At 34.6% G+C, this 25,446-nt stretch overlaps 1 protein-coding gene across 1 annotated transcript in view; it reads right to left on the bottom strand.

Annotated features, from left to right (window-relative positions):
- The window catches only part of MMS22L (MMS22-like, DNA repair protein), a 138,518-nt gene that overhangs the window by 12,432 nt on the left and 100,640 nt on the right, over positions 1-25,446 (bottom strand). The window contains exons 16-22 of the mRNA XM_011955161.1: positions 23,277-23,427; positions 20,839-20,990; positions 19,878-20,020; positions 14,537-14,696; positions 9,579-9,748; positions 6,732-6,943; positions 3,504-3,667 (exon numbers count right to left, since the gene is read on the bottom strand). Coding sequence (XP_011810551.1) covers positions 3,504-3,667; positions 6,732-6,943; positions 9,579-9,748; positions 14,537-14,696; positions 19,878-20,020; positions 20,839-20,990; positions 23,277-23,427 — 1,152 coding nt within the window. The remainder of the gene's footprint in view (positions 1-3,503; positions 3,668-6,731; positions 6,944-9,578; positions 9,749-14,536; positions 14,697-19,877; positions 20,021-20,838; positions 20,991-23,276; positions 23,428-25,446) is intronic.

Genomic DNA, 25,446 nt, shown 5'->3' with positions numbered 1-25,446 from the left:
GATGTCTCTTGGGTCTGCTTGGTCCAGAGCTGAGTTCAAGTCCTGGATATCCTTGTTAAGTTTCTGTCTCATTGATCTAATATTGATAGTGGGGTGTTTGACAGTGGGGTGTTAAAGTCTCCCACTATTATTGTGTGGGAGTCTAAGTCTCTTTGTAGGTCTCTAAGAACTTGCTTTATGAATCTGGGTGCTCCTGTATTGGGTGCATACATATTTAGGATAGTTAACTCTTCTTGTTGCATTGATCCCTTAACCACTATGTAATGGCCTTCTTTGTCTCTTTTGATCTTTGTTGGTTTAAACTCTTTTTTATCAGAGACTAGGATTGCAACCCCTGATTTTTTTTGCTTTCCATTTGCTTGGTGAGTCTTCCTTAATCCCTTTATTTTGAGCCTTTGCACATGAGACGGGTCTCTCGAATACAGCACACTGAAGAATCTTGACTCTATTCAATTTGCCAGTCTGTGTCTTTTAATTGGGGCATTCAGCCTATTTCATTATTAATTATTTTTGAACTATTTCCTTTGTGGTCACTCTAAGTTAATCATATATACCTTATCAGAGCTTCAAATTTATACTAATACAGAAACAGAAATCCTATGCACTGTATAGCTCTATTTCTTTCTCTTTTTGTGGTATTGTTATACCTATTATATAATATCTACAAATGTTAAAAGTTAAAAATATACTGTTGTAATTTTTACTTTATATAAATTTATATCTTTCAAAGAAGCTAAGAAAAGAGAACAGCAAATACATATATCTTAACTTCTGCTATACAGGTCCAGCATTCATAATCCAAAGATCCAAAATTCCAAATGCTTCAAAATCTCAAAGTATTTAACAGCTGACATGATGCCATAAGTGGAAAATTCCACACCTGACTTCATGTGACAGGCTGCATATACAATTTATAAATATTGTAAAAAACTACCTTCAGGAGACACGTTTAAGGGGTATATGAAACATAAATGAATTTCATGTTTAGACTTGAGTCCTGCTGCTAAGATACCTCATAATATATACGCAAATATTCAAAAATCCAAAAGAATCTGATACACAAAACACTTCTGTTCCCAAGCATTTTGGATATGGAACACTAATCCTGTATTAACCTTCTTATTTATCTTTTCTTTTTTTTTTTTTTTTCATGTATTCCTGGGTATTTGAGTTGCCATGTGGAGTCCTTTCCTTAGCCTAATACTGTTTTGCTCTCACCTCCTTCTTTGTATTATTATTGGTAACTATATTTCTATATGTTATAGGCTCAACAATATTATTTTATACAAATGCTTCTTAAAAACCAGTTAAGAGAATAAAGGTGAAAAAATGTGCATTCATACTGTCTTAATAATAATATGAGAATCTTTACTAGAATTCTTTTGTGTGTATATGGATCTGAATTACTGCCTGGGGTCAGTCTCAGTCTGAAAAACTTCCTTTAGCATTTTGTTAAAAGGTGGGTCTGTTAGCAACAAATTCTCTCAGCTTTAATTTATTTGAGAATGTCTGTTTCACCTTCGGTTTTGAAAGGTAGCTTTGCTAAAAAAAGATTCTTGGTTGACAGGTCCCCCTCTACCCTCCTGCTTTAAATCCTCTGAATGTCATCCCACTGTTTCTGGCCCCCACTGTTTCCTTTGAGAAGTCAGCTGTTAATGTTACCAGAGTTTCTCGTAGAGGACGAGTCATTTTTCTCTGGCTACTTCCAAGATTTTCTCTTGGCCTTTAGCTTTTGGCATCTTTACTATGATGTATCTGTTTGTGGATCTTTTTGCATTTACCTTACCTGGAGTTAGCTGAACTTCCTGAATGCATAAGTTAATATTCTTGAATAAACTTTAAAAAATTTTAGACATTATGTATTATTTTAGGTTGGGCGTGGTGGCTCACCCCTGTAATCCCAGCACTTTGGGAGCCCGAGGCGGGCGGATCATGAGGTCAGATCAAGACCATCCTGCTAACATGGTGAAACCCCATCTCTATTGAAAATACAAAAAAATTAGCCAGGCGAGGTGGCGGGCACCTATAGTCCCAGCCACTCGGGAGGCTGAGGCAGGAGAAAGGCGTGAACCCAGGAGGCACAGCCTGCAGTGAACTGGTATCGCGCCACTGCACTCCAGCCTGGGGGAAAGAGCGAGACTCCATCCCAAAAAAACAAAAAATATATATATATACACACACACACACATTTATTTATTTTATTTTCCATTTTCTTGCCTTCTCCTGGTTCACCTGTTATATATGGTGCACTTAATGGTGTTCCACATTTCTCAACAGCTCTGTTCATTTTCTCCATTTTTTTTCCTCTGTGCTTTAGATTACATTATCTATATTGATCTATGTTCAAGTTTGCTAATTCTTTCTTCTGCCAGTTCTAATTCACTAATGAGTGAAATTTTTAACTCAGCTATTGAACTTTAACTCCAAAATTTCCATTTGGTTCTTTTCGTAAAACTTCTTTCCCTATTGTCACCAAACTTTCCTTTTCTTCATTTATTACACATTCCTTTAGTTCTATGAATATATTTATAATAGTTACTTTGAAGTCTTTGTCTATTAAAGACAATATCTGACTGCTGTCACTGGCAGTTTATGTTGCCTGCTTTTCTTCTCAGTATATGGATTGTACGTGTCTGTTTCTTTGCAAGTCCTGTAATTTTTTGGTGAAAATTGCGCTTTTCAAATAATGAAGTCTACTCCTCCTCTTGCCCTCTTACTGCCTTAGATGTTGCTCCTGAGGTGGTGTAACCTCGGGTATGTCCACAGTCTCCATGTGAAGACAATGGTTTTGGCAGGACTCTCACACTCAGCTGTTACGCTCTGCTAATTAATTTCTGCGTGATTGCTTTAATGTTTTTAGTAATACCCTGGGGCATAAATTGCTTTAAGGACTAATCTAATCAAATTCAGGCTCCTTTGAGGTCAGTGATTGAGATTTGTTCTGACCTAAGAGCTCTATCCCAAAGTGCTGGGATTACAGGTATGAGCCATTATGCCAGGCCAATAAATGTTATATTAAAGCAATCACTAGAAGTAAGGTTGATGAGACTGAAAACAAAAGGAGTAGAATCAAAGGACCCCTACAAGTTTGCCCCAAAAATCAGCTTAGATATTTCAGCAAAAACCTGAATAAAAAAAGTATGATGACCTCTCATTACTTGATATTTAACAAATTGCCTTTAATACTGAAGTCAGATTTAACAAATATTCTTTGAGAGGTTACCAAATCTAATCAAAGGAAGTAGCCCTTAAATAAACTATTTGCCTCAAGGAGGAAAAAAAAGCCAAAACTAAAATGGACCAAAAACATCTCAGTTTGTAACCATTTTATCATACCTAACCTGAGCTCCTAGCCAGAGTTTATTCTTTAACCATGACCCATATCAAGAGATATAAAAGAATCAGATACATTTTGTAACTATCCATTAAACTGATGGGAAACAGTAGTTTCTTAACTTGTGAAAAGAAAATGGTAACAAAAATAACCTTACAAACAAACTAACCTTGTGGTTCACTGACTAACACCAAGCATTTTAAAATGCCAGGGAGGAGTAGTTCGACTTCATAAACGTCTGTGTTAGTTTCCTTGAAGAGTTGGAGGATGAAGGCCAGAATGGATGCTAAGCGAGGAGGAGGTGAGGACCCCTTATACTCAAGGTAGGATTTCCTGAAAAGAAGCAAAATTTTGTTTATTCTCTGCTTAAAGCTTCAATAGAGCAAGAACAAATGGCACACACTTTAAAGATACTGGCAAAATTTACCCCCCAAAATTAATACAGTTATCCTTCTGGTGTGCTCTCAGGGCCAAAGCACAATATAGTCAGTCACAAACTAAACTGAAAGCAACCTTGTTTTACAATGAACTTAAAATCTAAATGAAAGCCTAATTGTTAATTTGTGGTTTTTTTTTTTTCCTTTCTAATACAAGTTTGATCTCCTTTTTGGGTCCTCAATGCTGCAACATTTTCTCTAACATTAAATTTGCATAAAGAAATCTCTCTTCATATCTATTTATGTAAGGACTTGGGAGGAGTCTTATTTTTCCAAATAAACAGAGGACTGTCCTAGGAATAAGATAGGACATCCCAGCTTTATCTCCTTCCTTCCTCCAGTAAGTTAAAGACTCAGAGAACTAATTTAGGATTAAGTATTACCTCTCAAGACAAGATAAAATTTAGTATTAGAACTCAAGAGAGATCATAAGGATAATAATTTGACTAATCTTTCTTTAGTCCCACCTCTTAGAACAGGTCCAGGCTCATAATGAGTGTTCAGTATACATTTATTAAGTGAATAAATAAAAGTTGGAATTGCTTAGTTTCTGCAAATGTCTAGACAATGTGAAGATCTGTCAAATACAGCTAAATATAAACTAGACATCCATATATATATATACACACACATATAAAAAATATATATTTGCAAAGTAATAATAAACATGAGGAATAGAAATCACTAAGTATTATAAACATAAGGATAAGAACTATGTCTTAGTAATTATTTCTATTCCCTACAGTGACTTCCAACAAATACTACATATTAGAAAATTCATTATTTGAGGTTTGTCTAATTTTGTTTACTGCTGAATTCCTAATGCCTAGAACAAACATATATTGGGTACCAGTGGAATGCCAGGTACATATCTAAGAACAAGAATATAAAATTGAGTAAAATATGGTCTCTGAAAGCAAGAGGCCCACCATCGAGTGGAGAAGTTAAATGAGAAAAAGAAAAAGACAATTACAATATAGCATAATGGTGCTTTTGACAAAGATAAGCACAGAATTCTCAGGAATTCAGAGGAAAGAGCCCTAACTCAGATGAGGGAGTGCAGGAATAGGGAAGCATGGCATGGAAGAAGTCATAGGAGGCAATCTCTGTATCTTTCCTGAGTATTTTAAAAAAAAAAAGTTACATTTTTAAGCCTTCAACTATAAACCATGAGAAAAACATTTTTACTGTATGTTAAGTAAATAGGAAAGTCAACTAATCCTGGGATCCTAAACACTGGGGTTCTAAACAGTTTTACAGATTCAATTTCACTTCAGCATCTATCATTTAGATTGTACTAAAATTATTTACACAATATTTCAAACACTGTGGTAGGTTACTATAATCCTGTTGGAAATTCAGATACAAGTAAGGCAAAACTATCATAATTCTGCAAATTGAGCTCTACAGGCCATATGATTTCAAAAAAGGAAACATACATGGTACACTGACATATCAAGTGTAGGTTTTATAAAGGATAGGTGGGATTTAGCCCCCAAAAATGACATTTTAATGGAGAAAGCAGTTTGAATAAAGCTGTGACATAGGGAGGTATGAGGCATTTTGGAGGGGCAATGCGAATCTTATTAGGGGTTGTATGACACCGTATGTAATACATCTGGAAATGTTAAGTGATGGATCGCAGAGAACTAAGGAGCGTGAAATTTATTTCACAGGCAAAAAAGATCTTGCAGGTTTAATGGCAGGGAAGTTCCATAATGAAATAATATTTTAGGAAAAGTAATCTGGGGGCATTTTTTAGGGTGGACTAGAAGAAAAAACTAGGGATGCAGAAAGCAGTTAGGAGATTCTGACAATAGTTTAGGTGCAATGTACTAAGGGAAGAGAAATAGGAAAAGGAGGTCAGGATTGCCAAAGGATGGTCAAGGATAGGAAGCAAAGAAGATAAAGCTTCCAAACCTGAGTAACAGGACACTAGGAACTCAAAACGGTGAGAGGGGAGACAGAATTTGGCATGGAATTCTATAATGAGAGGTAACAGATAATATTGGGTCATTAAAAAACACAGAAAACTAATACTAGATAAGAATAACATATATCACCATAGCATCTTAAAGTTTAAAAACTAATTTCATATAAAAATAAATACTACATGAAGACAACGACAAAACATTTTTTATTACTGAACTTCCTAATGTTAAAGGATATGGAGTTAGTAGAATGTTTAAGAAGTTTCATTTTTCATTTGCTTAATAAAACTGAGTTAAGAGTAAACTAACGAAATAAGATTTCAGGGTGCTTTCAGGGTGCTTCATTTCCAATATTAGCATTCATTTTTTCACTTAATTATCTTTATAAAATATAATTACTATATTTTATGTTTTTGAGATAGTGTCTCGCTCTGTTGCCCAGGCTAGAGTGCAGTGGTGAAATCCCAGCTCACTGCAACCTCCGCCTCCCAGATTCAAGCAGTTTTCCTGCCTCAGCCTCCTGAGTAGCTGGGATGATAGCCATCCACTAGCATGCCCAGCTAACTTTTTTGTATTTTTAGTAGAGACGGGGTTTCACTATGTTGATCAGGCTGGTCTCAAACTCCTGACCTTAAATGATCCACCCACCTCTGCCTCCCAAAGGGCTAGGATTATAGGTGTGAGCCACCACACCCAGCCAAATATAATTACTGTGTTTTTTACAGTATAAAATACAAATATTGTTTATCTGATGAAAAACTGAAAAGCAAAAATGTACCTTTAGGACATATATAGGGAAGGTAATAGCTACACAGAGAAAAGAGAAGCAGTTTAAAGGGCATTGTCTTAGGCTGCCATAAGCAAATGTCATTTTAATAAATTCTTAGATAATGCTTCTCAGGGAAAAAAAAAAGCTTCTGAACTTCTAGTATCCTAAGGGTTGCCAACATGTTTGAAATGCCACTTCATCACTTTTTAATACAGCTTAATAATTTGTACATACCACCTATATGTAATATTTAGATGTACCTTATGACTTGTACAATGTATTTCTTTAGAGATGATATTGGCGGAACAGTGGCTGTGTTTCTCAATGCCAGCAAAACAGGATGTTGTCCAAGATCTGAAACATATGGTGAAGCTGGAAGAAATCGCCCAATATACTGCTCAATAACATTCCCTAGCAATTGATTCAAATAGGCACTCGGATTTTGAGATTGACAACACACGATACAGATGCCCTATGAGGAAAAAAAGTAAGAAATACTAAGAGGTAAAGTTTCAAAGAACAAACAACATTTAGAAACTCACTAATGAAGTCCTCAGCATTAATATTCATGTGAGAATATAACAATCAAAAAGGATACCTCATGTAATCAACAGATAATGTACATACGAATTACAAGGAGTTAAGCCTGGGCAACACATATGATATGGTATCTAAGCATGTACGTCTTTGAGGCATAAACAAAGGAAGCAGGGGAGAAGTGTAGGAAGACAAAGGCAGATTCTTTTCCTCTAATCTCAGAACACTTGAACATTTTGCTCATCAACTACATTTATATGTACTTAAAATGTTATAAAACATCTTTAAGTCATTTTTTTCTAGGTACCGGTTATTTTGTCTAAGACTATACAATTTTTGCTAAAAGTCTTCCATGCTAAAAATCTGAAAATTTTTTTAAAAGTAGTAACAAAGAGTAAAGAATATGGAAATTAAGACTCAGAATAACAATTTACTTAGTTTTCCTATAACAGGCACTGTGCTGTGTGCTTTATATTCACTATTGCATTTAAATTTCTCAAAGAACCATTGAGTTAGTAATACTGTATCTCCATTTTACAGCTAGGATAACTAAGGTTTAGAAAAGTGAAGAGTTTAATAAAGTCACACAGAACTCTTGGTATTTTGTTGCATGTCTGTTTATTTTGCTTCCATCTGTATAGCAGTTAACAAAATACTTTCATATATAATACAGTATTTAACACTTAAACAATTAAACCAATACCCTGAGAGAAAATGTTTTCTGCTAGTATTACTAAATATTAAATGCTACTAAATATAGATAATCATATAATAACCAACACAACAATATATCATATTCTAAAAGTTAACTCTTAATTTGGTACTTGGTGACTCACAATGTGTTTTCCAAGAGAAATCATTTAAAATGTTTGAAGTCTCCATTTTAGTTGTAAACGGGTATTTACCCAATAAGAAATTCTGAAAGTTTATTTGTAATGAAAAATAGCATACAGCTATTAAAACTGTACCAAATAAACAAGTGAAAAAATCAAACAATGAACCCCCACAATCCACCCACCACCACCAACTCTGTTTCTTGAATGGTTTAAGGAAAAGCACATTAAATTAGAAGAAAATGAAGTAATAAATGAATATTTTCTGAAAATTCCAAAGAGGAGAGCTGGGTACCATGAAGAAATTAAAGACATAGCTCCAGTTCTGCCAAACAGATAATACACCAAATTTTTAAATTTACCACTTACAAAGCTTGTGAGAATTCTTATTAAAATGGACTGTTTGGGTTTAAGAGGACCACAGGGAAGAAATATTCCAGACTCTCCTGCTACCCACCACTCCCCTCTATTCATCTCTCCCTCTGTGAGATTGGCGGTTCAGTCTGTGGTGTGGCTGCTTCCCCTTTTTATCATTCTGTTAGATAACAGGCTAAACTTCATTTTAAATGCTATTATGAATAAAAATTAGAGGGAAAATTTAAAACTTCTCAGAAATCTTAAAACTCTGTTATGAAATACATCTTTGAAAAGAGAATGTTATGTAATCAAAATCCATTTTCCCTTTCCTCCTCAGCTTCCCTTGTTGGACCTCAAATTAAGAAGCACTTATCTTCAATATCAGACACTAATAAATAATAAAGTACATCTCTAGCCTCATCCTTTCCTGAATGGCATATGAATATTTCCAACTGCTTACCTCAAACTAAAGCTGCTCAGAAACCAATCCTCACCTTCATCCCGACATCTCCAGGATTTCCCACGTTAGTGAGTAGAACTACTATCTATGCAGATAGCCACTCTGGAATCCAGGAAGTATTTAACTTCTTTGAGTTCCTCCACAACACTCACTTAGCAAGTACTCTTAATCACAGCTCCCAAATGTTTTTGAAATCTGCTGCTATGGGTTTTATTCCCACTGCCTTAGGTCAAAACCTTCTGACAATATGTGGATTATTACAATGAACTCGTCACCACTGCTTTCCAAAACCTCCATACCAACTATCTTACATATTGCCACCAGAATCATCTTTCTAAAATGTAAATATCATTATGTCACTCTACTTCTCTGCTAAAAATTCATCAGGTCCCCATGTAAATGATTAAGTCCAAACTTCTTAGGATGGAATATAAAGCCCTCCATTACATGTCTCCTGCCATATCAATCTCTAGCCACAACAGAACCATTTGATTTTCCTCAGTGTGCCATATTTTCTTAAAGCTCATGCCCTTGTACATGTTGCTCCCTCTGAAATGAAAAGCCCTCCAACTCCTACCCATTTTGCTCTTTTACCTCTGATGTTCTCTATAGTGTATTCTCTTATATCTCCTCACCACCAGTCTGACTGATAGATGAGGTCTGAAAAAAAAAAAAAATACTGAGCACACTACCATAAGTGTCTGTGCTCATCTACCTCCTCTCTCAACTTTAAGGTCCTCTGCTTTTTCATTTTTGTTTCCAAAGCCAAACATAAAAGCAATTTAAAATATGTTCAACAAATGTGCCACACAATCACTTGAGATTATAATGTACGGTTTTTAAATCAGCATTTCGTAAACTATGTTTTTAAGGCAAAGTTTCCTTTTTTTTAAACTTTTAAGCAACCACACATACTATACCTGGAGATACAAAGGAAGACTTTTCTGAATTGCTGACAACATAGGTGCAGGCAGTTCCTTCTCTTGCTGTAATACTGTATGTGGAAGCAGTAAACAATCTATGATCCGGAATAGTAATTTTTGGGCTTTAGAGGTGGCAAAGATTTGTGCCCATGATTTCACAAGAATTCCTAACAAAGAAGAGAAGTAACAGCATGTTGTTGTTATCGTCTGACCAGAACATTTTGTCATTCAATTTAAAAATTTGTATTGAAAGCCCATGGGACCAAATTAAAATAGCAAATAGGAAGAAACACATAGTACAAATAACAAATACTTATGTCAATTCATATATTTTACTAAAGAGACAAATTTTTCATAGAGTTCTGGGCCAAGGAAAACATACATTTTCTGAGCAACTGGCATTTAATATATACACAGGTTAAGTATTCCTAATCTGAAAATATAAAATCTGAAACGCTCCAAAATCCAAAATTTTGTGAGTGCCAACATGATGATCAAAAGAACTGTTCATTAGAACATTTCACATTTCACACTGTTGGATTATGGGTGCTCAACTGGTTAAGTATCCTGCAAGTATTCCAACATCCCAAAAAATCTGAACTTCAAAACACTTCTAGTCCCAAGAATTTTAGACAAGGGCTATTCAATCTTTTTACACTCACATATACACTGGAATATATTTATACATTATGTGACTACATTGGCTGAATGTTGAAATTATTCAGATTTCCCTTTTTGGATGCCCAGATGCAAATTAACAATCCACCTTTTAAAGAATACTGTAGGATTATGCATTATGGTTTTATATGCATACTAATTTTCCCTGGGCCTCATCATGAAACTCCACATTTTTTGTACCTCTATTTCTTCATATTTTAATCTTACATATAATTTTATAGGTGGCCTCAATTCAGTCTGCAACAGAAGTATAATTAAATTTAATTGTTAAAATAGGGAAAACAGGATTAGCTATAAGCTAATCACTTAACCTCCACGAACTTCAGTTAACCTCCATGAACTTCAGTTTTTACACCTTTCGATTATTTAATATAAACAAACAAAATTTTAATTCTGAATGAAGAGAAACAGATTTCTTTACTACTTGAAATATATTATGGCTTCCTTGGTGCTAGAAGTCTGTTAATTGCCACATCTGATGATAATAAAACTTAACAAATGAGCACCCTTTGTTTAATAAAGTAATTAAGAGCAGATATATAATTCCCATTAGGATATATTATTGCTATTGAGGTCTTCTTACTGAAAAATGAATTTAAAAACAGATTAAGTGCTCATCCAAAAAGTACAGGGGTACATCTACTGCATAAACTTTCATATTTTATTCCATCTTAGAAAGCAAAAACGATAAAATTCAAAGTCATTTCCATTAAATAAAAAGTTTAAAATTTAAGCTCTGAAAGAAAAAAAGTATGCTTATGGAAGAGTAAGATAAAGAAAAAAACTCAACCAATTATCACTTCCAAGAACAAACAGCAACATTCATCTTTTGTTATAAAAGTACAATAATCAATCATAAAGAAACATAATGTTCACTTAGCAAAGTTTTAAATAATGCTGGTTTGCTCCTCATTTCTTCAGTTGGTGGAATATTTCAGTATGACAGCAATATAAGAAGAACTTATATTCTAATAACATTAACATACCCATAAGGGAAATTGCTACCATCACTGGCATAAGAAATGATTCCTATTACTCTCAGGTGTCATACAGGTATGTTTCACTTTCTACAGTTTTAGTTACCCTTGGTATAGGTACCACATGGTATAGTTTAGTTACCTGTGAGATAGGGTACCACGTGGTATAGTTTAGTTGCCCGTGGTATAGGACACCAATAAGATAGTTTGATGAGGGTGTGGGGAAGGCAGTTGGAGACACAAAGTTCACATAACTTTTATTACAATCTATTGTCACAACTGTTCTATTAATACTGTTATTAGTTATTATTGTTAAACTCTTATTGTGCCTTATTTATGAATTAAACCTTATCATAAGTATGTATGTATAGGCAAAAACACAGCATACATAGGATTGGTACTATCTGCGGTTTCAGGCATCCACTAGTGGTACTGAAACATATTCCCCATGAATAAGGGGAAACTACTGTATTTCATTTTCTGCAACGCTTAAAACACTTTGCTGAAGACTTTAAGCTTTAGGAGTTCATATAAGGTAGAGATATTTGTTTTACTGCTTGCTATCAGACGCCTACTTTTTAGGTTTCAGCAAGGAATATTTTTGTGTGTGTGTGTTATTAAACATGTAAAATGGAAATATAAAAATATTTTTAAAGTAAAAAACTAGGAAAGGTTTAAATACATACAGTACCTTTGTAAAAACCTAATTCTTTTTCTTTTCCTGGCTATAAATATATTATTTATTAATGAATAAAACTGAAAATACAAAAAAATTTCCTAGGATCTCCCCATTCAATGATAACCACTATACAAGCTCTTGAGTATTTACTTATTTTCTATCCTCTGTATTTTCTACCCTACGTGTTTTGCCTATTTTCTACCCTACGTAACAATTGGGATCACTACAATATACATTTTTAAATCTTTATAGTTAGAAAGTAATTTTGCTCATTTAAGAACATTAAAGGCTGCATACAGTGGCTCACACCTGTAATCCCAGCACTTTGGGAGGCTGAGGCAGGCAGGTTGCTTGAGCTCAGGAGTTCAAGACCAGCCTTGGCAACATAGTGAGACCCTGTCTGTAGTAAAAATATAAAAATTCGCCAGGCATGGTGGTGCACATCAGCAGTCCCAGCTACTCGGGAGACTGAGGCACGAGAATTGCTTGAACCCAGAGGCAGAGGTTGTGGTGAGCTGAGATCACACCACTGCACTCCAGCCTGGGTGACAGAGGGAGACTCTGTCTCAAAAACAACAACAACAAAGAAAAACAAAAAAGAACATTAAAAAACACATTATGTACTATTGCTAGGTTAATAAAGTTATTAAATCCCAGAAATATTTATATAGTATACATACACTATCTCCTACTTTGGAGCTCTTTAATGTAGCTCTTACTCTCAATCCAGCGCCTGATACATAAGTGTTCTTTTTTGTTCAAAATACATGATGATGGGAATAAAAAATTCAAAAGATATGGCTACTACAAGTTTGAAATTTGGTGGAGGCATGTCAAGTACACAAATAATAGTAACAAATGGCAAACTATAAATAATATCATGTCATAAGAAAAGGACAGATGAAGTGCAACGAGAGAGATGATCAAGTCTAAGTCTACTTGGGAATGTGAGAAAAGTGGGGAAATTTGCGCTTGGCACCGAAGGGTCATGACTTGAATTTCAATTACAAAGCAAAATGGGGAAGAATGGCCAAAGAGGCAGGGATGATTGAAAGCCTTATACATGGAAACAGAAAAACTATGAGATATGAAGAATGAGAAAAACAAAACAAAATTTACAGAGGAGCGAAGTTGATGGATCCACCCTGCCTTTTCAGAAATAACTGAGTTACAATTAAGATCACAGATGCCTTCTCCTTAATATGAAGGATGATTTCATCAACAGTTCTGTGCCTTTCACTAGCAGTCTTGCAACCTTGTAAGTGAACAGGAGAGGTGTCCCCAGTTAGGAACTGTCAAGGTAAATAAAGTACAATGTTTCAGTGGTTAACTCCTTCCCTCAAATGGTTATGCTATCGCAATCCCAACATTTTAAAACACCTTGGAGTTCTCCCAAGTTTATACTTTGCTCTTTCTCTGTTTTATTCTAAACCTTTAACATGAAGAATTCAAGTTACCTATCCTAATTTCTAACAAATAAATGGGCAACATTGTAGCAATATACTCTTCCTAGTCTTTGAAACCAAGACAAAAAGAAAGAATACAGATCAGCCATTTAGTCAAAAATCAACAAGGCAGCAAAGCAAAGTCCTCAATTTTTCCTAAGTAGAATTTTGTCCCACGTCTATATCAGACATTTAGCTTGGCAAAAATCTAAATCTGGAAACAGAAAACTTTTGTAGACACTAATAAATTATAAGCATGAATGACAATATACTTATTAATTTGTATTTTACTATTAAACTTATAAATTCTCACTTATATTTTTCTCTAAAATTAAGATGCCTGAATTGCTATAGCTTTTACTATAATTTACATTTTCTATATTTACACATTTTCACATTCGCCTTTATCTTTTACAACAAAGATAAAAGGTTTCAGACAGCCCGAATCAGGCTTATTCGTACATTCATAAGATTAAAGGGAACAGATAAAAGGTTTGACCACAGAGAAATAAAGGAAAAAAAAACCCAAAAAACTTAAATTCTATATAAAAGTTTCTAAGGAAATCTTTCTCATTTACCTTTATCCAATTCCTAGTTTTGGTTAGCACCACGGTTTTAGTAAACAAAGATATGTTAATTACTGACTTCCTAAAGAAAGATAAACTCCATTGTTATAGAACAGGCACAGAAAAAGATTTCTTTTTGAAAAGAGAAGAGTATTGTGAGAAACAAGATTTAAAGCATAAATATTTTTAGTGCTGTATTAAATCCTATCTCCTTCATACAGAGCAGACCATAGAAATAGATGTAAGTGATAGTTTTCTGATGTTTTTAATTCTAACAATAGATCAGCTTTTTTTTTAAAAAAGATCCATTCTAGTTATTCAGGTATTGAAATGTGACTCATGACAGACTACTGAAAGCAACTGGTGCTAGCATATTTTCTGTATTGATCATAATTTTAATATTAAAACAATCAAAAGTATTGAAAAGAGATAGAGCAAGACAGAGCTTCGAAGGCCAGCATGAATTATTTTAAGCTAAATCACTGTATTTCAGATTACTCTTATGATTGTATGGAGAATAGTGATTTAGCCAATATATGCCTATCCATCATGATAGTATAGGCCCAACCTAAGGAAATGTTACTAGCAAAATAATGTCAGGAATACATACCCATCATTCCATAAGTCAGCTGCAGCCCTGCACCGAAAACTTTTTTTCCTAAATAAGGCTTAATATATTTTAATACTTCACCAAGGTATTCCAAGGACTTTGTGACCATGGCAGATTTATCAGAAAGTGTCTGGAGATTCCCGTAAGTTATACCAACAGCCTACAAATAAAGAAAAACATCATTTAACTTTCCAAGTTTTATACCATAAAGATTTGGAACATAAATATAATTTCTCTCTCTTTTTCTACACATGCACCCATAGCCCTTTACATTGAAGCTTTCATTTGTAACCTTCCAATAAAGATTCATAGCAATTAAAATACAAGTAAAAAGAATTAAGTCTTGTCTTTTATTATTAAAATAAAGGTTAAAGGAAGAATTTTTAAAAACTCACCAATAACTACTTATAGAAGGGCCAACTTAGCAAAAGATCAGTGGAAAAAATGTGAAACTTATGTACACATATTTTGTAATTAAATCACATCATGATTTCCAAACAGGTTGGCTCACCATACTTCCCAGTAGATTACCAGCAATTCAAAATCCCTAAATTCCCCTACAAGAAACACTTATAAGTAATGCCAAATTTTTACAAGCAAAACCTCTAAAAAGTTCAGCTTTATGATATGAATTCACTTTTCTTCCTAGAATTTTATGAGCCATCTGATGCCAGCTTAACTTCTCAGAAAAAAAAAAAAAAAGGATGGGCAGAGAAGGTAGAGATGGCAAAATGGAGAGTGGTAGAGAGAAATGTGAGGTGAATCAGTAACAGAAAAACAGAGACATGAGAAGAAGAGGAAAGGAAATAAATGAGAGAATAAATTGAGGAAAGGTGAGAACAAGCAAGGGGTGAAAGGTAACAAAAGAATCAAGAGAAGACTGGCTAAGAGATGGGTTAGAAAGTTTAAGGAAAGTGGCCGGGTGCGGTGGCTAACACCTGTAATCACAGCAGTTCGGGAGGCCGAGGCGGGCGGATCACGAGGTCAAGAGATCGAGACCATCCTGGCCAATATGATGAAACACCATCTCTAGTAAAAATACAAAAATTAGCTGGGATGGTGGCGTGTGCCTGTAGTCACAGTTACTCGGGAGGCTGAGGCATAAGAATGGTTTGAACCCGGGAGGTGGAGGTTGCAGTGAGCCGAGATAGTGTCACTGTACTCCAGCTTGGAGACAGAGCAAGACTCCATTTCAAAAAAAAAAAAAGAAAATTTAAGTAAAGTAGTAAAATTTTCAAACCATTTTTGAGAACTTAAAATGAATTCCAATGACCCAAATTGGACTATGAATAGCACCAATACAAACAGTTCTGTGATTTCTCTTCTGCAGCACTCAGCATGTAAGACAAAGTAGAGATAGGTGGTTGCACTGAACCAAGGTTGAGGGTTTGTAGGTGTGACCAAAAGAAAAAAGATCCAAGACTGTGAGAATGTTGGTAAAAGTAGCGGAAGTAAGGCCCCGAGGGGTCTAATTACGGTGAAGAGGGAAGGAAATGAGGCCTTGGGAGAATGCTGTACTAGAATAACAGGGAGGGGAAGGTTACAATGTGGTCATTCATGAGTTGGAAGGACAGGTGATGGTAGCCAGTGAGTTTTCAGATGCTCCAAGGATTCCACTGCTCAGGGTGTAGTCACAGAAGTAGGGCAGAAGTGAAAGACTACTTCTTTCACTGAAAGACTGAAACAGTACTACAGAAGCTTTGAAATGAAAGCTTAATCCATGGTGACACTAAAGTTGGACATGTTGACAATAAAACGTGAAATGAAAAAAAGATAAGAAACTCAGTGAACGTAAATGAGTGACTGTGAGATCAGTAGACAAGAACAAGAGATACACATGACTAATCCCCTTACTCTATTTAGCTGTCTGCCCTTTGTTTTCTACACTTCTTTCCCTTGACTAGATGTTCGCAAACTCTTTGGTCTCAGTTCCCTTTTGCACACTTAAAAATTGAGGATCTTGAAGGGTTTTTCATTATTTGGGTTATATCTATTGATATTTATGATACTATAAAATTTTATTCACTAATTCATTGAAAAATAATAATGAACATTACATGTAAGTAACATATTTTAGTAAAAGACTATTTTCCAGACAAAAAACAAATTTAGTGAGAAAAGTAGTATTTTTTAACATTTTTACAAATCTCTTTTATGTCTGACTTAATAAAAGACAGCTCGATTCTCATATCTGCTTCTGCATGATTTATTGTGGTATGCTGCAGATGAAGAAAATACAGCTTCAAAAATGTATGTGGCTGGAAGAATAAGAAATATTTTGAAAGATTTTTCACATAACCATGAGAATTCCTCTTTGCTATTATACCAAAACTTGACAAGTGGTATTTCCTACAGATTAGTTGCAATTAAACCATGGAGTCTGAAACCATGTCAATGAACATTTTATACTCTGTTAAATTAAAAGGCATTGGTCAATCTTGTATTTTGAGTGAATCTTTTACATTCATGAATGCTTTTTAAAAAGCCTGTATTAGTCATTTGGAAAATTGTGGTTCACTGAGTTACACAGCTTCCCAATGTTGACACACTTCATTATTTATATCAGGAAAAAAAATCATACCTGTTAATACCACCACCATTCTCATCAGAAAATAAGTATTGGAAAGCTCTCAAGATCACGATGGCAAATACAAGTTTCTCAAAATTCTAATCTTCTTGAAAGCCTGAATTATATTATTAGCAACAAATACTGTCAGTTGTTTGCTTTGAAGTGATAGGCTCACTTCATTCATTTTTTGAGAAAATGTCTGCCAAATAGCCAAGTCTGAATAACCATACTTTGTCAGTTGTTCTTTTAAGATAAAAGCAGTCAGTTCAGCTTGCAACTCAAATAATCACACAAGTGCTTTTCATTTAGACAACCACATTGCTTTGGTATGCAGCAAAAGTGCTTTAAGTGCACTTTGCATTGTCATTCACAGAATACTGAAAGTATATGTACTCAAGAGTCAAAACGTAATAAAATAAATAATTTTACTGCTTCATTAAAGATATTCTTAAGTGAAACTGGCTTTTTCTTCTGTAAATGCATGGCAGTAAAAACTATAAGGAATACTAGCATAATCTTGGGCCACAGTGTTGATTTATGTAAAATATTTTACACTATTTGTGCAAATATTAATACAATTTTGAGCAGGTGGTATCAGTAATTCCCAAGGGTCTCTGGACTACACTTTTGAATACCAGTGCCTTAGACTTCTCAATATAATCTCTATGCTTAGGCTTAACCTCCCTAGCCTAAAAAACATGCATTTCTCAGTACCTTGATAATAATAACTTAGATGGCATACTATCATGTCTGTGCAGAAAAGAGTTAATATAGCAGACCCAACACTGCTACTCTTAAAATGTCCTGCTTGCAAGGTTGGCTCTTGGCTGGTATTTGGGGTCTTAGATTTTGAGAAGTTTCCTACAATTCCTTGATCCTAAATTGGTCTATGCAAACAATATGGTTTATGCTGAATATCTGCTTTCCTTCTGGAATTGGAATTCTCTAAGTATGAGGCAAAGAGGGCATACGTGACCAGTCGCCAATAATAACCATGGGCACTGAGTCGCTAAGGAACTTCCCTGGCAGATAGTATTTCACATGTCTTGTCACAATTCCTTGCTGGAAGAATTAAGCATATCCTGTGTAATTTCACTGAGAAAAGAATCTTGGAAGCTATGCCTGCTTTCTTCAGACTTTTCCTCAAGCATCTTTTCCTTTTGCTGATTATGCTTTGTATCCCTCTGTTAATAAGTCATAGCTGTGAATACAACTATATGCTAAGTACTGTGAATCACAGAACCTAGGAATAATCTTGGGGAGACCTGAAACAACTTAAAAATGAGTAAATTTAAAACTGAATTCTTCACCTACTTCTCTGTCACCCTAAATCATGATGTTCCTATTTCTCCTTAAAGTATCATCACTCTTTTAGTCAAACACAGCATTTATTTCATATCCATTCAGAAATCCCACAACCATTCAATCTTTGATTCCTTCTACACCTCACTAGTTTTTTGCCAATAGTTCTCTGCACCTTTAATTTACACTATTGTTACCTATTTTCATTAAAGAAATTATTTAACCAAATCATATCTACTTAAAAACTTACAAAGCCTTCACACTCTTCACAGGATAAAATCCAAACTTATTATACCAAAATGCTTTAAATTCTTTACCTACTGATTCAACCAACTGGCACTTAGCATATAATGCCTTGTGTTACTATTTCAGTCTTTGTGTATGTCTTGTATACACAGAAAAGTAAAGGCTATCTGAGATAAAGAACTACTTCTTTTGGTTTTTCAAATCCCTACAAAGTTCTAGCATAATACTATCTAGCATTCAGCAAAAAAACTCATTTTTTTAGTGGTGAAAGAACAATTAATTTGGGCTAGATGAAAACTATCAATGAAGAACTTGATTTCTAGCTCCATTTCTGATCCATTATAGCTCCCAGCACACCACAGGTGTTTAATTGCAGGTTCAGATCCAATCAACAACTAAATAAGGGTCCAAATGGAATGGGTATTTTACATCTGCATTTACTGTTATCAAATATTTTTAGAGATTGCATGACATCTCTAATTGTCGTACAATTGTATTTTAACTTAACAGAAACCAATGGAAGAATTAACATTTATGAAAAGAGCTTATTGATTTTAATTATTTTCACTGCAGCTAATACCAACCACTCTGTGGGAAAATAAACCAACTTTTACAATTAATAGCTTACAAAAGACACTAATCCAAACACATTAACAACTTCAACTAGGTTTGTAAAACAAACACTCTCACATAGATACATTTCTGTAAAATTAATAATTAAAAACAAAATTTAGAATGGCATGGTTCATTATCGAGACAAAACAAAACAAATGAATTGGATGTTAATGCTCCAACTACACTGTCATATGAAGTAGATGGTGCTTATGCCTACACTGTACGCTACAGGGTGATAAACACTAAGATGGGAGTATTATGGAATGTTTACAAGGATATTCAGTTCCCAAGCATCTGAAGAATGCGGTTGTCCAGCAACTGTGTCAATATTCCTACAATTTAGATTAGCGTTAGAGTAAAGCTTTTTTGTAGTATTCTTTAGTTTTATTATTCTTCATTAATGTAATTTTTCTGCTGTCCTTAAGTGTGAATTGTACTATACCTTAGATTCACATTTTTCTTCCTCTAGAACTTTTCAATAGCAGGCAATCAATAATATGATTTAACTTATAAGAATTCATTTTATAGAAAAACTTTAAGAACACTTAAGGTTTTTCTGAAAATTAATTGTAATTAATCTGGGCAATTATACTAATAAATGAAAAATACCTCAAAGAATCGAACGAGTGCTTTTTTAGGGTCTTCTGAGATGGATAAATATTCAACTTGGGCCTTTGAGAAAATACTCTTTACTTCTGAGAGTTTAAATAGTAATCTTGTCAGTTTGACCAACTGTTCCATGTACTCTTTTTCTGTTAAAATAAAATAGTATTTGTTATATCAATTTATATAATAACATACTATATACATAAACACACACACAACATAATGTATATATGAGAAGTAATACAGCATTCTTCACTTACGACATGTTTTCTTTTAAAATTCAAATTTCCACACAAGAACTTCAAATTAAGTTTCTTTCACTTATGAACATCCTTGCCCAAAAGTTATTCATGTAACAGCAACTGATATAATAAAATATTAAAGTAAATTTGGAGGATTTTTTCAGGCCAACCTTCCTGAAATTAACAAGTGGCCATAAACAGTAGCTTTGGGAAAAGGCATGCCCTATAGACAACAGAACTGCATGGGACATTTTTTAAAAAGTACAAATATCACTCAATGACTAGTTGTAAATCAGAAGCAAGGCAAAATATCTAATATAAAATGGGAGAGAATTATTCATAATTGGGTATTTTTCTTTCTAGGGTGTTCACAGTGTGATATCTGGTTATTCGCTTCAGAGTTCTACTTTTTTCATGATCAGTTTCTTTAAAAAAAATAGTTTGTCACCTGAGGAGCAAATTTCTGTTCTTGGCTTCCAAGGAAACAAGTTCTTTTATCTTTTATAGCAGAGAAGTTTGTCATATATAGTAACAGGAAAATTGAAAAAACAAAAACAAAAACAAAGAAACAGGCTACAAAAGGAAATAAAGTTCTGCTTGTATTCACACCCAATTATGAATATTTTGTATATTTTCTATTAATTTACATAACAAATGATCTAGATAGTAAATAGCTTTCCACAGATACCTCCATCCTCCCCAAAAAACCTACACTTACTTACCAACTCCCTGTTCAAGATTTTTATCTATGAGCAAATCATCAGGGCCAGAGAGGTTTTTAATATACATTTGCAAAACACAACGAATCCATGATCTTATGGTTAAGGCTTGAAAAGATACATAGCCTGAATGAGAAAGTGCTTCACATAATGTGCTGTAAAAACAAATTGACAAATATTTTCAAAACAAAAACGTTTCCTGAGTATATAGATTAAGAAGTAAAGAAAAACATTCTAACATCACCACAACTCCTTGGCCTCATTTATTTTTCAGGCAAACACAGCAATGTAGACATGCATTGTTGAAAATGAATACCCAAAAAGATATTACACAAATATCCTTGTTTTCATTTTTAATGTTCTACTTTTCAATTTTCCTTTTCCCACTGATGACATATGTGTAGGTTTATGTTAAGGAAGAAGACAAGAAAGAATGTGGCTACCAAGGAAAAAGCAAGGGCTTATTATAACTAGCTAGATGAGATAATAACGAAGGAAGTAGCAAGTAGAATAAAAATCAGTGGCCGTTAGAATAAGTAAACAGAGAAGTAGTCATGAACGTGTATGCTCTCTCACTATACGGAGAGTTGTTACTAAAAATTACCTCGCAAAATAGCATTTGCCAGATTTAAAAAATAATTATTTCTATGAAGACAATGGGCTGGCTAAACCTGATTTATTTCTTTTCTTTTCTTTTTTTTTTTAAAGGAATCTCACTCTGTTGCCCAGGCTGGAGTGCAGTGGTGTGATCTTGGCTCATTGCAAGCTCTGCGTCCTGGGTTCACGCCATTCTCCTGCCTCAGTCTCCCAAGTAGCTGGGACTACAGGCACCCGTCACCATGCCCGGCTAATTTTTTGTATTTTTAGTAGAGACGGGGTTTCACCATGTTAGCCAGGATGGTCTCGATCTCCTGACCTTGTGATCCACCCGGCTCGGCCTTCCAAGGTGCTGGGATTACAGGCATGAGCCACCGCGTCCAGCCACTAAACCTGATTTCTAATCCATTCATTAGTCAGGGTAGAGAGGACGGGGATGGTCTTAACCTAAATATAAAATGTTATGTAAAGTCCAAATTTTTTTAAATTCATACAAACTCTAAAAATGTTGTTTTGAAATACCTTGAATATAAGTTGTCATAAAAAAGTACACAATGAAGAAGAACACAGACTGGTCATTTATTACCTTACAACTTTCCCAAAGCTATATAACACCTCTGCATTTCAGTTTCTTCAAATGTTACTAATACACTAACAATATTATTTTTTCAGTGGAAATTATTTCAAACTATTTCAACAAAAGTCTTTAATACATAATATAAATGTTCATTACTATTAAAGAATTATCAAACTAAAAGTGACTGTAAAAGTAATCCAACTGACATTAACTCTCTTACTTTACAACAGAAAGCCCAACGATAAAATGTATACTTAATGATACTGCTTATTGAGCTTCCTTAGGAAAAGACTTAGCTCACCAACTACATATCTCTTCATTTCCACTGACCAGTAGCTTGGACAAAAACTACATGAAGATGAGGGAAAATAAAATAAATATACAGGCCTAAGAGGACTAAGATCTCATAAACCTACACATATGCCATGTGTACACACAGCATGTGTGTAGGTTTATGCTAAGGAAGAAGACAGAAAAGAATATGGCTACCAAGGGAAAAGCAAGGGCTTATTATAACTAGCTAGGTGAGATAGTAATGAAGAAAGTGGCAAGCAGAATAAAAATAAAAACCCTAGAAAAAGTAAACAGAGAAGTGGTCATGAACATATGCTCTCTCACTCTACAGGCAGCTGTTACTAAAAAGAGGACTAAGACCTCTTAGGCTTGTATATTTAATTTATTTTCCCTCATCCTGATGTTGTTATTCAAATCTTCCTGATCATTCTACACTATTTCTATTGTAACTTTATTTATTGTATATTTTTTTCAAGTGAGGTTCCTCAGATCTTTTGTGTAATGTGGCAGGAAATACTTATAGATAAGGAAGACATTGTTCAGGTGAAGTATCTTGTTCATGATTTCATGAGTTAAGAGTGAAATCTTTAAAAATCTACTAGTAAAAAGGAAAGCTATCATTAAATAAAAAACTGTAATAAATACCAGTGTCTTACAGATTCAGTAATAATAAATGTGTAATTTCTTTCACAGTGGGATGTGTAGAAAGGTGACTTCAGGATGATAAGGCAGTCTTACAAAAACAGTTTCTTAACAAACAACTTCTTTTTTTTTAAAGCAGGCCACAAAACATAAGTTAGTGTTCTTACTATTACTACTGTCGAAAGGCTGATAAAACTGAAAGCAAAAACCTGACAAAGTGAGAGTATATGTAGTAGAGATCAGTTCTCATTTTTGAAAATTCTTAGCTTCCTAGGATACTGATCTGTCACAGGTTTGCATTAATGTGTATGCCTGAAAGAAAAGCACGTACCTATTTTGTAGGACATGACTTAAATATCTTGCTACGACTTGAGGGCAGATGATATCATCCCAACCAAAAAGTTGAATAATTGATATAACTGGCTGAGGCTGAAAATCTGATGGAGCTGTGCTTGGCATGTCCATTGCTAGCAAAGTAAAGTCTAGATTCAAAATGAGAGAAACTTAAGGTGAAGAACCTTTAAAAACCATTTCTGACCCACACATCCCTGGCCAATTATAACAACAGCTTTTTTTTTTTTTTTAAAGTACCAAAAAATAAAATGTTCTATTTAGAAATGTAGAGCAAACAAAAAGCTAAAACTGAACAAATTCATGTTGTCATAGAAATTTCTGTAGCATCTTGATCTCCAAGAAAGGCCTAGAAGAATTTATCTCTGCATTATCATTACAGATCTATAATGGCTCCCCCAATTACAAATTCTATGCCTGAGGTTTCGGCTAATGTGCCTCCACCATTCAAAAGACCTATTTATAAAATATGTCTAGCATCTAGTCTTCCAAGGAAGCAAATTTACTTGTCATATGCCACAGGTGAACAGTTCATTCTCACCTTACTCTCTTCTATTAAACAGAGATCTCCTACAATCAATGACACTCCACTTCCTTTAGAACTCACAAAGTCTAGGAACTAGAATTCCTTAGTTAACCATGCTAAACAAATATGTTGTATTTTGTGGTTTTTCTTGGGAACCCATAAACTCATTTTGTACAATATTGCTTGTCAAACACATTATTTATTAAGAACTCCTATGCAGCTTTCTGAAATGGTGGCTGTCTATTCTCCTACTCCCTGTATACCACTTGATCTACCAATAGGGTGAAATTACTCCTTGGTCCACATTGCTGCTTCTAGACTATTCTTCCTTCTTCCTCCCTAAAATTGCTAGCTTTGAATTTCATATCTTCAGGTTGTACTAGTCACTATCTTTGTTGCATTTACCTACTACTTTCTAGTTGACCTCCTCCTCTCATTCTTTGTAGACTGTAGCTCACTATCATGCTCTCCAACAGCACTCCTGCCATAATCTTTTGTGATTATTTTTCTCCAGTGTCATGAACTCTCGATTTCTTGAACAACTCTGATTTAATCAATCTATCTTCCATTCTACGCCAGCCATTCACTTCCATGCTGATACCCAGAGACCTTGGCATTAACCAGTAACTATAATCTCTGTAATTTCAATTGTAAAGTACCCCAATTTTTGACTCCAAACTAGCTTTCCAACTTTCCTCTTCTCCCCCAACTCCAACAATTCTTTGATTCCATCAGGACCTACAATCCACTGATCCTACAAACGTTTCCTCATCCCTCCTTGTCTCCACGTCTTCTCTGTCCCTCTTTAGGAAGCTTGATTGCATGGTCCATTATTATACTAATTCATTTATACTACCAACTCTTGCTCCTTTCCTGATATGTGTAGTTGCCTGGAAAAACCATCACCTGTTTAATTCAAACTCTTGGCCTTTTCTCCATATGTACCTGCACCTGTACCAGTATTAAATGGCTGGAGAAGAACCATGCTGACTGATACCACTTTACATTTATGACTACAGACTTCAAGTAGGCTCTTAGAATTGGCCAGCATTCCTACGACATTTCCCTAGTCCATTCAGTCTTTTATTCTCTTAGGGTACAATTGCACATCTTCTCTTCACTCTTCATCAACAGCCAGCACCTTCTGCTCCTTCCTCATTTTCAGCTGATGGACTGACTGAATACTTCACAGAGAAACAAGAAACATCAGAAGAGAACTCTCACAAGCTGCTACCACATTCACCCAGTTGCCTTCATCTGGGCTCACTTATTCTGCCTTCTCTTCTTCTACTAGAGATGAACTGAGGCCAAGTTCGCTATAGGATCCCATTTTCTCTTGGTACTAAAACAAAAGTGACTTTGTTGGTACCACACAATTTTCCTTCACTTTGGAGCATTCCTGTAAGCATTTTAAATATATTGAAATTTCTCCCATGTTATTTAAAAACTATACAAAAACAAACCTTCCTCTTTGACCCCTCTAGCTTTTATCCCTATTTTTCTACTTCTCTTAAACAGTGATATTCAGAAAGATTAATCTAAATTTGCAGTCTTCAATTCCTCTTTTCACATTTCCTCTGGAATCACCTTCTATCAGGCCTTTGCCTCTTCACTGCATACAAAC

This window comes from Colobus angolensis, unplaced genomic scaffold (genome assembly GCF_000951035.1).
Source record: "Colobus angolensis palliatus isolate OR3802 unplaced genomic scaffold, Cang.pa_1.0 Scaffold398, whole genome shotgun sequence".
NCBI lineage: Eukaryota > Metazoa > Chordata > Mammalia > Primates > Cercopithecidae > Colobus > Colobus angolensis.
Note: the sequence above shows the minus strand (reverse complement) of the source record. Positions and strands in the feature narration are given on the sequence as shown.